The sequence below is a fragment of the Takifugu flavidus genome, chromosome 4 (assembly GCF_003711565.1).
Source record: "Takifugu flavidus isolate HTHZ2018 chromosome 4, ASM371156v2, whole genome shotgun sequence".
In the NCBI taxonomy this organism is placed as follows: Eukaryota; Metazoa; Chordata; class Actinopteri; order Tetraodontiformes; family Tetraodontidae; genus Takifugu; species Takifugu flavidus.
The window spans coordinates 11538315-11551187 of record NC_079523.1 but is presented as its reverse complement, the minus strand read 5'-3'; the positions used below and the strand labels follow the sequence as shown (position 1 = coordinate 11551187).

The 12873-nt window shown below is 48.6% G+C and overlaps 1 protein-coding gene across 9 annotated transcripts in view; it reads left to right on the top strand.

Annotated features, from left to right (window-relative positions):
- The first annotated feature begins 8482 nt into the window (after positions 1-8482).
- Positions 8483-12873, top strand: part of LOC130523987 (sodium channel protein type 8 subunit alpha-like) — a 29225-nt gene continuing 24834 nt past the window's right edge. For 2 of the 9 annotated variants that reach the window (XM_057029650.1, XM_057029649.1), the window contains exons 1-2: positions 8483-8781; positions 11717-12054. In XM_057029650.1, the coding sequence (XP_056885630.1) occupies positions 11773-12054 (282 nt within the window). In that variant the 5' untranslated portion in view covers positions 8483-8781; positions 11717-11772. Of the gene's footprint in view, positions 8782-8902; positions 10333-11716; positions 12055-12873 lie in introns of those variants that run through there. The other 7 variants (XM_057029657.1, XM_057029656.1, XM_057029655.1 and 4 more) reach the window with 5 other exon arrangements.

The window sequence follows — 12873 nt, the reverse complement described above, 5'->3', positions numbered from 1 at the left end:
CTGGGGCCACTGAATAGTCATCCAACGTGAAAACTTGTGAGTAATGGCAGACAAATACAGCGTCCCCTACACGCCCGTAGCGATGCTGCTATCCAGACATTCCGGATCCACTGGAACATTCATGGAGCTGACACGATGGTGATTATGTCTATACATCAAGGGCCGCAGACCGATGACACTTCACAAATCCTCGCAACACACCTTGAAGGTGGCCGGTGTGTGATACAGCACGCAACACTGCGCACACACGCTGCTTCCCTGTCTCTGCCGGTCTGTTTCAGCTGGAACTCTGACCATGAGGATCGACGCGCAGATGGCGTGTGTGTGTATTTGCACAGATTTATTAAAGGCAATCACAGCAGCAGGTCTCTGGGAGCATTTGAAGCAGGCCCCTTGGTTCTGTGACGAGATGGATCCTGAGGGGCCGAGGCCCCGGGGGACAGGGCTACCTGCCTCGTCCTGTCAGACCTCAGCGTCTGCTCCCGTCTGACCGCCCACAGCCGTCAGCGCAGTCAGAGCCCGAAACCTGGCCGTGAATACGAAGCGTGAAAACATGTTACCGAAGGAAATCTGTAAAACGTCGTCTGGCGGTTAATCTGTAAACACTGTTTTTTCGATGCATCTTGGTGCACTGGATTCGCATTTTAACAGTTTATATCATATTTTGTCAGCTTTCAAAAGAGACGTCAGCGTTCTACCTGCACCAAAGTAGTGTTTTGATTCAATGATTTGCTCGCAGGTTATTAAAATGACAACTAAATGTGGATCAGATCCTAAAATAGAGGCAACTATATGATTTTTTAATGGAAACTGCGGGTCTGTTGGGCCTAGTTGATGGTTTGTGCTGTACTGAACCCAACAGCCCTCTCAAACTATTGATTAAGCCCGACACCTGGATGATAAAATCCTGTCTTCCTTCTGCCTTAAACATTAAAAGTCCGGTATGATTGTTCCAATTGGCAAAACTGCTGTTAAAACCTCAGTGTTTTGCGCCGAACATGTCGACGGTGCACTTCTGTGAACTTTGCATCTCCATCTGTGACTACCTCTACGTGGTTTCCTTTCATGACAATGAAGAACAGATTAAAGCCACATGGCAAGGAAGGAATGGATAAATGAATAAGTAAATAGTTCTCTGAGGGGATATTATATGTATGTTTTCAATAGTGAAACAAAAGAGAGGGTGGGGGGGGTATCTGGAATGGATTTTGCCTCTGCACTGCTGCCAGCCGCAACACCTTCAGGAGAAGACAATCACAGATGAACGTTCAGTATTTCATATTTACATATTTATATATTTGCTTCCAGACGCCTGACTCGAGTCGCACTCTGGTTCCTTGTGGGGGCCACAAATATTGACCCGGGCACCGTCCAATCACAGGATCAACACCTCGAGCAGCTCCAGTCACGCTGCTCATCAATAGTATTGGCAGGGAAGGTCAAAGGTCACTGGTGTTTGTGTTCCTGCAACAGAGGAGGGCGGCGTGGATGAGTGTGAAGCAGTGTTTGTGTATCTGTGCAACTCTACGAGGCACATGCGTCAAAGTGGTGACATGTGCATGCAAACACACACACACACACACACACACACACACACACACACACAAGTGTGTGCGTGCACGCTCGCAGGAGGACTGATTCCTCCAACTTTTGTTCTCATATGCTGAGTCGAAGCAGGTCAGATAGAGCTGGGACGTGAACGGGGGCCTAGACGGAGCCTGCAGCAGCTCGGGGATAAAGGAAGCACAAAGGAGCAAATGGAGAAAACCAAAAAGGGGAAAAAAAGGGCAAATCATAACTTTCTGTGGAGCTACAAATGGGGCCCTTTTTGGCAGGGAGCAGCAGGAGAAACCACAGAATGGTGGGACTGACTCTGGAGCTGAGCAGCAGAGGCAGAGGTGGTAGGCTGTGGAGGAGGGGAGGCGGGGAGGGGACGGCGGCGCTGACGGCAGGTTTTAATCAGCAACAGGCCGTCGGTAATGAGATCACTGTCCCACTGCTCTCAGATGGATGTCATGTGAAGCGCTGCGGTGCAGAGAGGCATGCGGAGGATGACAGGCATCCACCACCAGTCAACCCACTTGCAGGCCATCAACGCTGAAATGGTAGGTCCATATCGCGTTTGGCGAGTGTCCAGGAACGCGAATCAACACTGGCGCCCCCACAGGTGCAACTTCACACCCACACTTTCATCAGAAACGTAGATTTTCCCCTCATAAGGCGCCGGGCGAGAGGGCAAAAGAGAGGGAGCAAAGGAGGAGTGGAAAAAGAAGAAAGGTAATAAAACTCAGGAAGAGGAAAGTGGCTCTGGGTAAAAGTTGTGAGTTTGAGGTCGCAGCACCGTTGCTTAATGTTCACTAAACTGCCTGTAAAAGAAAGTGCAACCACTGACCGGCACGAGTGTTGCTTCTGATTGGTGTTCGGTCGGAGAAAAGAAAGAAAGAGGGCGCCACGGCGAGCGACGTGGGCGTACATGTGCATCCAATGAGCTGCGTTTTTTTCCTATACTTTCCCAAAAATTCAACCATGATGTCACCATGAACCTGTCGTGAACTCAAGTCTGTCAGTCGCCATTAGCATCTCGCTCCCTCATTCCCACTGCGTCCCCAACCGCCTCACCGCACTGCCCACCCATCTTCTTCCACTCCTCATCTCCTTAAAGGGCTTCATTTCTTCTTCGTGGCTGGCCAAGCGATGCTCTCGGCGGCATTTCTTTTTCCATCAGTCCCCCCCTGCCTGCGACGCACAACCGCTTTCTGCCGTTTTTCCGTGACCCCCCCCCCGGACACATACACAAACGACTCACAGCCATTTGGAAGGTCTCTAGAACAACGACAGTTTTAATCAGAACAAGCTGGTATATTTTGGCCGGGACCTGCACTTATGGTAATTCAATCAGAACAGGAGAGGAAGGTGTGTGTGTGTGTGTGTGTGTGTGTGTGTGTGTGTGGTGTGTGTGTGTGTGTGTGTGTGTGTGTGTGTGTGTATGTGTGGGGGGGGGGGGGGTGAAAAGGGGCATGCAGAGGGTAGTTGAGTTTGTGATGAAAAAGAAAAAAGGAGGAAAAAGGAGACAGCGGGTGGATGGGAGGGTAAGGCGGGGGTTGAGTGGGTGAGGGGGTTTGATCCACATGTGGGAACGATTGTCTAATTACGGCAGATATGTGTAAGTGTTCCTGCCTGCGGGACAGATGGTGACTGTCGGATGCAGAAGCTGCGAAACCAATATGATTGGATGAGAAAGAAATTAGAGCCGAGGAGGTGAACTGTTCCGGGAGAAGCGCCGGCGTGGCTCAGCGTCTCCCTCGTATTCCTCCGCCAGCTTCTGCATCTTTAAAGGGTAAAGCGACTGTCGCTTTCTCTCCGGGCCTGATGCAGGCTGACCTCTATTTCTGAATAAATGCCTCACCAGTACCTCAGGGTTCTGCCGGGGCTCCTGGCACTAACTTACTGCTACAACAAAACAAACCGGACTGCTCTGCATTTCATTAGGCCTTTTTTTAATGAAGCCAAGACAAAATTAAGGTGTGAGGAGTTGAGACGCTGCCTTCAGGCTCGCATCAAGTCAGACTTCCTGCTTGCAGTGAGAACGTAAACAGATCAAACAGCCAAACCGGAAAGCAGTTTTTTTTCCAACTGTGTAGTAAGTATGGCTCAAGATGTCCCCAATACTCAAGCATCTGTAGGATTTTCCATTCCAGTAAAAAAGAGAACTTTGACCAGCACAGGATGCGTGAGCTAAACGTCGAGCATAAACACAAACGGCTCGTGCGGTACAGAACTGACTCCCAATCAACCAGATGGTTGGTGGCGATAATACTTGTCCTAGAGCATCACTGGTGTTCCAAAATCTGCAAGAACAACCCGGGTCCATTCATCAGTGTTATCAGTGAATGAGCGCACAGAGACTTCATGTGAAAGTGAAAGTATTTCTTGTGCAACACAATACTGCAACTCACCAATATTCATCATCTGATTACCTCATCGTCTTTCCTTTGGATCAACTTTGAATTCTTGGTCCTGGCTTGTGGCTCCATCCTGTTACTGTCATTCTCTAGTGCAGGAGATTCGCCCCCCCCAACAGCGCCCTCTTCTGGACTTCCTAATATAGAGCAGACGCACATCTGGTCCAGAATTACCAATACCGGTATTTACAAAGAGGGTGTCATAATGAATCAGCCTGAGCTTTCTCAGAGGAGAAACAGCCAGTTGTGGAAAGAGCTCAGCTGGATTAAGATTGTTGTGTATGATGAAACTGCAGCAAATATAGCGATTTAAAACCGATTCGACGTGGAGCAATTCCAGATACTTCAAGCATCTGCACATCCTGACATTCTGCCAGGGAAAAATCTAACCGGGCGCTTAGCTTTTCCATCTCCCGCTGTCCAAGTTCCTCTGCATGACCTGGCAGGGAAACGCCCTAAAAAAGAGGAAAGGGGTGAGTCTATTTCTGATGGAGGTTACAATCAAACTGCACAGAGCAGAAGGAACCCACACAAATGTAGTAGTAGAATAAAAATGGCCAAACCACACACCATCCTCAGAACTTCTGGTGCTGTTGGGAAAAGGAGAGACTGCCAGCTGTGAGCAAAACAAAAATCTGGGTTAGTTTGGATGAATTGTAGCAATTTGGTTATTTCAAATATGGGGCAGCTTAAGGCTCAGCATTTTTCAGAGAAAAGGGCGTGAAAGATCATTTAAAAAACAAAGCAATGCACAAGAGGAGAGGATCCACCCAATTAGAGGGTGGACATAGATTCTTAGATGTATACTGATGGTTGAATGCACACTCAGGCCACGGGATAGTTCTATTCTGACTGAAGAATGAAACTCCACCAAGAAACGCCTGAGCTTCAAACCTGAATCCCTCTTACTGTGGTGACTTATAAGAAAGCATTCACTACCATGTCACTCTTATTTCGAGCTATTAATTTACTGGTATTTCATTTGCTGTTTTCTCTCAGTACATATAAATTCGTACATAGTTTTGATAAATGATTGCCATACAATTCATTTTAATGGACGCAGACCGCTTTTATACGTACAAACACTGCCCTCTTGTGGAATAAATGCGCCGCTGCATTTTAAGATAAGATAAGATAAAACTTTATTGATCCCACATCGGGGAAAATTACGTGTTACAGAAGTAGCCCGTGGTGTACAATACAGTATAGTACTAAAAGAAAGAATAAAAAAGACTATTATGTTATGTGCATTACTATGTACATTATACATTATATACAGAAATTTAAAATTATATACAGAAAGGAATGTCAGACAATATGAAGAAAAATGAATGTGCAAATAAGACATTCCGGAGGTAGAATGAGGAAGTAGTGCGGAGAAAATATGAAAAACCATAGGTTATGGGTGCTGCATAAAGAGTTGTGAATATTGTGCAATCTGACAGCAGTTGGGATGAATGGCCTGCGGTACCGTTCCTTTTTATACCGTGGGTGTAACAGTCTGCTGCTGAAGGAGCTGCTTAAGGCCCAACACAGTGTCGTGTAAGGGGTTGAGAGGGGGTGTCCATAATTGATGTCAGCTTGGCTAACATCCTCCACCCATCCCCCACCTCCTCAATGGAGTCCAGAGAGCAGTCCAGGACTGAGCCAGCCCTTCTGACCAGTTTGTTAAGTCTCTTCCTGTCCCTCTCTGAGTTTCCACAGCTCCAGCAGACACCACCGTAGAAGATCACCGATGCCACCACAGAGTCATAAAAAGTCCTAAACAGTGACCTGCACACTCCAAAGGACCTCAGTCTCCTCAGCAGATGGAGATGACTTTGGCCCTTCTTGTACAGGGCGTCTGTGTTATGAGTCCAGTCCAGTTTATTGTTGAGATGAACACCCAGGTATTTGTACTCCTCCACGATCTCAATGTCCAAACCCTGGATGTTCACAGGTGCAATGTGAGAAGCCTTCCTACTGAAGTCGATCACCACTTCCTATGTCTTGCTGGTGTTGATGCGCAGATGGTTCAGTTCACACCAGGCGACAAAGTTGGTGATGACCTCCCTGTACTCCAGTTCGTTTCCCTCAGACACATGTCCAACGATGACTGTGTCATCAGAAAACTTCTGGAGGTGGCAGCTGTCTGAGTTGTAGCTGAAGTCAGATGTGTAGAGAGTGAAGGGAAGGGAGATAGAACTGTACCCTGTGGTGCCCCCGTGCTGCAGACTACCACATCGGACTCACAGTCACGGAGCCTCATGTACTGCGGTCTGTTGGTGAGGTAGTCGGTGGTCCAGGCAGCCAGGTGACCGTCGACTCCGGCTCCCTCCAGATTCCCTCTCAGCAATGATGGCTGGATTGTGTTGAAGGCACTGGAGAAGTCAAAGAACATGACTCTCACAGTGGTCCCGGTGCCCTCTAGGTGTGAAAGTGACCGGTGCGGCAGGTAGATGACAGTATCATCCACACCAAAGCCCGGCCGATATGCAAACTGTAGAGGGTCCATCTTGCCGTCCACCAGCTGTCCTCTCCATGGTCTTCATCAGGTGAGAGGTTAAAGCCACTGGCATGAAGTGGTTGGGCTCCGTGGCGTGCGCAGTCTTAGGAACCGGAACCACACATGAAGTTTTCCACAGGAGTAGAACTCTCTCCAGACTGAGGTTTAGGTCACAGATCTGCAGGAGTACTCACAGAACTCCACAGAACTGATCTGCACAGTCCTTAAGTAGTCTGGAGTTGATGCCATCAGGGCCAGGAGCTTTCCTCGTCTTGGTCCTCCTTAGCTCCTCCCTCACCTGATCAGCTGTTATGGAGAGGCGAGGTGTGACTCCTGGTGGGTGAGGACGGGGGTTGGAGTGTGGGGGTCGATCCGGCAGGGGGTGGAGGGAGGTGGCGTGGTGTGAGGAGATAGAGGGGGGATGGTGATGTGACAGCACAGTCAGGTCTGGGCTTTGGTGAGGGGGAGGGGCGGCACAGTTGAATCTGTTGAAGAAGAAATTCATCTCATTTGCCCAGTCCTGGCCCCCAGATTTAGGGCCCCTCCCACTGTCCTTTATGTGCCCTTGTGTTTCCTGGCGTTGCTCCCCTTGAGGTGCTCCTCCAGCTTCCTCCTGTAGCTGTCCTTGCCTCTCCTTATCCCCCTTCTCTGCTCCTTCTGGACTCTCCTCAGCTCCTCCTTGTTCCTAGATTTAAAAACCCTCTTCTTCTCATTCAGCAGGGCTTTTAGTTCAGGGGTCACCCAGGGTTTGTTGTTGGGGAATCACCGAACCTTCCTGGTAGGCACAGTAATTTCCACACAGAAGTTAATGTAGTCCGTGATGCAGGTCGTCAGGCCGTCAATATCCTCCCCATGAGGTTCACATAAGCAGTCCCTCAGAGCCATGCTGGTCTCCTCAGACCAGCTCCTTACATACCTCATGGTGGGTGGTTGTTTATTCACCATAGGTATGTATGCAGGGGACAGATGAACCAGGTTGTGATCACGGCTCCTCACCCCTCCCCCCGACCCAGGGGGGGAGGGGTGAGGAGGTGTATGCGTCCTTGGTGTTCACGTACATTAAATCCAAATTTCTATTGTCTCTTGTGTGGCATTTCACATACTGGGTGAAGGTTGGGAGAGTGGAGGACAGAGAAGCATGATTAAAGTCACCAGAGATGAGGGTGACGTGTGAATCCGGCGAGAGTCCATTCAGCCAGGTCTCTCTGTGAAGCACATGAGGCTACACTCCCGGTACTCCCTCTGCAGCCTGGTTAGCGCCGACAGCTCATCCATTTTATAAGGGAGAGATCTCACGTTCCCCATGATGACAGACGGTATGGATGGTTTATACCGTCTTTTCTTCTCCCGACGCTTTGTCCCTGCTCTGCATCCCCTTCTTCTCCTTAATTCCGTGGGGATCTCCGGTCTTTCCGCGGGAAGCACCCTCGTGTTGCTCACTGCTAACAGCTGTTCCCGGGTGTAAACAATGGCGCCATGGGTGAAAGGGTCGGCCGATGTAGATTTAAATAGTCCCAGTGAGACGAAAAGACACCCAAATGATTTCGCTTATGTAATTAATGTCATAAATAATGTAACATCTATCTATCTATCTATCTATCTATCTATCTATCTATCTATCTATCTATCTATCTATCTATCTATCTATCTATCTATCTTGCACAATTGGTAATCTGAAACTGTCTTTGGTGTTTTTGAAGGTAATTTCAGACATCCCTCCAACCACTGCCATCCACACACACACACACACACGTGCGCGCGCGCACACACACACCACCACCACCACCACTATAAATTTCCCTAGCTTGGTGGATGGTCGATTCAATATTATCGCACTAATCAAAGGTTCAAGCTTTCGATTTTTAATTTTCCCCAGCAGGATTTTCTCCTCCAAAGAGGGCCCCTCCACCCCCCTATCCCCATGTCCCTTTTTAAAATGGAACTGAGCGGGTGGCATCGCATCCGTCCGCTCTGATACAATTTCAATTATTTTATAGACACCACTATTATCAGGTCATGTTGCAAAGTTTACATACGGCGTGTATCTTAATAAGATGCGCATCCGAGCTCCCACTGTTTCATTCTTCCGAACCTCAAATCATAGAGAATTTTTTTTTTCTTATGATGCTGCGGTCTGTGCCCGTCAGTGAAGCTGGAGGCATTTGCCGACACTCCCTAACAATTTGCTGAGAGTCATCAATTATGCAGGGGACCCGCACGCACCGAGAAGCCAGATAGCAGCAACAATATGGCGACAACCGCAGTTGCTGCAGACTCTTTTCTGTATTTGCAGCTCAGTAACAGCAGCCTGGACTCCTGTTAATGCCAGAAAAAGTAAGTAGGCGCTCTGTTTTCGGCTTTTCCTGCTTTAACGCGTGTTCGGACGCATCCTTGTCCGACTTTGGACGCTGACTGCATCCCGGCCAGTGCCGCAGAGCGGTGTCTGAGCTCAGCGCCTCATCCTGGCGTCTATGGAGGGCTGCCTGCCATCACATGCGCGAATATGAATGCGGGGCACCGCTGACAAAGACGCGTTTCTGTGATTTTTCGCCTCATCGCGCAGGGTGATAGAGAAGCTGGTCATTTTGGGGTGTTGGCCTGCAGCTGGATGGAGTGACATTTGAATGTACGCAGATGGGATACGGAGGCGATCGCGTCAAACTTCTTTAAACTGGTGGCACTTGTGTGTCCGGCGCATGAGAGCGGCTTCTGCGTCGCCCGCAGCGGGACTGTCTCGCTTCCCATCAGTTTATAACTGGGACCTTTCAATTTCCTCTGTACTGCGTGAAGGAGGCCGGTGCGTCTCCAGTAGGGCAGCCCCCAGACGGGCCGCGGCACACCTTTCTTCTGCTTTCACGCAGCATTCACTGAGCATGAAAAAAATATGGCCCGCATCATGCGGAGTTTCTGACGCCCGTTCCTCCGACTTCAAACACGGGTGTGGTGGCCCATCTGCGGGACGAACATTTGCTGCGGGAAGGGTGTTTTAAAGCAGTTTTGGATGTGAAATCGGACGGCCCGGGTGCGCAGGGTACTTCAGGCCAGTCATGGCATTGTGAGAGTTTGTTAGTCGCAGTCTGTCCAGCAGCAATAAACCACACTGCAGCATTTCAGGTCCTGTAGGACAGGCGTGAACCTTATGGTGACTAACTCGGTTCGCATCGGGATTAAAAATGCAGCGATTCGGGTGGAATGCGGCTCATGCGTGAATCTGTTGGTGCTTTTATTCGGCCGCGCGCTGATGCTCTGGGCGTGTAAATTCTAGATGGGTCCGTGCGACTCTGATGCAACTGTCCTGCACATCAGCCTCCTCACGGTGCGGTTCTCCGCGCCAGTGGTGGATCGTCATCGCCGGGACGGCTTGAGTGACGTGTTTTCCGGGAGCTTTGCTTGAAACTGCTGAGTAGAACCCGGTGCTTCTGTCAGGGTGGAGTTGCGAGCGTTTCGTCATGCATCGGTTCTGATTTCCGGATAATGGATCCATCCGAACCGAACGCGCTGAATGGGGCTTCAGGATTACGTGCGTAATGATAATTCCATCACTGTAGCCGTATTTGATCTTAAACATCGTTTCGTCTTGGGCTTTTTTCCCTTTAATTCGTTATTTTGGTGAGGGTTTGGAGATTAATTAAAGCCTTTAAGGTGGTCGCTCATTCACTTTTTGAGGATGTACACTGGCGTTATGCGTAAAGTGTGCTCGCCATGCTGTTGCATCCTGTTTTCAATCACCTTGACTGTAGATCAATTGACGTCCTAGTAGAAGGAGACTTGGAGGTTGTGCCGAGGTCGGGTTACTTGACTTCATCTTTCTCATCCACGGGCGCGCAGCACCGGATTGTTCTCGCATCGGTGGATATCTGCCTCTTTTTACGGCTTCATTTCCAGGTTTGTACCGTCGTCATTGTTTGGCTGAACGTTATTTTCAGGTTCCCTGAATTGTGCCTCGACTGTCAAGCAGCCTCTGGCGTGTCAAACTCCGTGGCCATCAGCCAGCTGGCCAGAGGAAGTAATCTGAATTAGAAGTCTGGGTGTAGTTGATGTTGTTTAAAGAAGAATGAATGAATCAAAGCCTCAGAGTTGAAGTGATGTCCTGTGATAATTCCTCCACTAGCAGTAATTATAAAACATCACAGCAATTTTCTGACTGGAAAGCCTTTAAATTAGTCCCAGTTAATAAACTGTGTGCTTTATTGTTTCTTACCTTTAACAAAAAAGCATCAGAAGCTAATCAAAATTAGAGTAATCAGCTTTGATGGCCTGTTGGAGGGTCCAGCCGCACGAACATGCCCGTGATCTTAGAACAGCTTTTGTGCTCGGAGCTGCTTTTTTGGTCATTTGAAAGCTGGGAGACGTTCAGACTCCAGACTGCTGAGCCAAAACAATAAGCTAAAACCTGCACGGAGCGCTGGACCCGTGTGGTTACTGTAGATCTGCGCTGAATATTGAAATACTGTTGTGCACAACAAATGTCATTCCAAATGCTGCTGTGTCATGTCAGCACTGAAGGAGAGGGCCATGTGTCCTGGGACGAAGCCTTCTTGGGTTTTTTTGTTTGTTTGTTTAAAACAAAAAAGAATTAATGCAAGAATCGAAACAAACCTGACACGATCCATCTTACTGCTATAGTGCACAAAGTGTTGCAGGTTCGGTACTGTAGCCATTGCAGCTGATGGAGGTGGCCGAAAGAGAGTCTTCCAGATGTTCCAGTATGTGTTTGTCACTTGGTGTCTTTTTTTGCAAGGATTTCACAAGAAAAGTATGAAGGAGATCCACTTTGCAGATATTTTCTGCACCAACCTGACTGTATTTTTTAATGAGTGTCTCCTGATCCAACACCAAACCGGCAGAAACGAGTGGCAGGAGAAGCAAACAGGAAATACTGACAATTTGCTATGTGAAGAGCTAAGTTGGATGGTTGTTTGGGGCTTGTCAAAGTGCTAAAAGTCAAAGTCAAACTAAACTTAAAGATGTTACTCATCATCCTAAAGGTTCTTCAGCTAATGTGGGTCTCAGGTTTTTAACCTCCAGTGAGGTTGGCCCTGCACCAAGGAGGGTAGGCGACCTTGTCGCTGTATAATCCCGGTTATCACCGTCTGGTGGAGGTTAAAGATCTGGGACTGGGAGTTAAAAAAGCCTTTACAACGAGAAGGAAAACATTATCAGGGATAAATCCAGTAGAATTTGACTCATTTGATTAATAAATCAACATCATGTTCGTGAAGGTGATGTCTTAACGCCTCCTCGCTCTTTCACCCTCTCTTCCTCTCAGAGCTGGGTGTCTGGGATGGAAAACAAATAAAGAGGAAATAGCTGCAGGATGAAAACATGGCCGCGCCCCTTTTTGCACCTCCAGGACCTGACAGCTTCAAGAAATTCACCCCGGAGTCTCTTGCTAACATCGAGAGGCGCATCGAGGAAGAGAAGAACAAGAAACCTCCCAAGCCCAGATCGGACAGTAGTCACCGTGACACCTCTGACGAGAATGAAGAGAAGCCCAACAGTGACCTGGAGGCCGGGAAGAGCCTACCCTTCATCTATGGAGACGCTCCTTCGGGGATGCTCGCCACACCGCTGGAGGATCTGGATCCGTACTACATGAACAAGAAAGTGAGTTTTAAGCCCACAGATCAAATGTGCAGCCTGGTTTGTTGTTCTTTTATCAGCTAATTCCATTAAATTCAGTCTGTAAATCTGTTGCATGACTTGTACTAAATGTACCTCTGATTTTTACCGTTATTGGGTTGGGCGCTTTTGAATAGTTGCGCTTGAGTTGCTAAATGATTGATGTGTTGGATTTGAACGTTGGGGAACCCAAGACGGTTCTCCGACGAGCTGTTTCCTGTATCTGTCACGTAGCCAACCATCAGACACGTGGAAGGAACATCCATCCCAGCGGCAGGAACGGTCTCGGGCGCAGATTGCATTACATCTGACCCATTTTCACAAATGACATCCCAACATTAAGACGCTGAATAAGAAAAAAAGCCACAGCGGCTCAATAATGCCTTTATGAATTATTCACTTGTGGAGTTTGTTCTTCAGTAACACCCTGAGCCTCCTCTGGCCACGGTGTTTGCTAATGTTGCTGTTTCAGATGTGGTGGGCTCCATCAGGAATGTTCGTGTCTGGGTTGGGAAGCGGGGTTTCGTTCCATCGTGTGTGGAGTGTTCAACCTTCATCTGCTCCTTAATCGCCTCCCAAACCTGAAATATTAAAAGGAAGCAGGCTGGAGAGTAGGGGAGGGGAGGGGGGCCGCGGCCTGGCAGACAGGTGGAATAGCGTGATGGAAGCGATCATGTGAAAGAGAATCTGCAGCAGCGAGAAGCCCCATCAGCAGGACTACCGCTCCCAGAGCACGGAACCATCAAGTCTTTGTGCCTTTGGTGATCTATTGATCCACAGCTTCACTTTGCTGGTGCACACAGG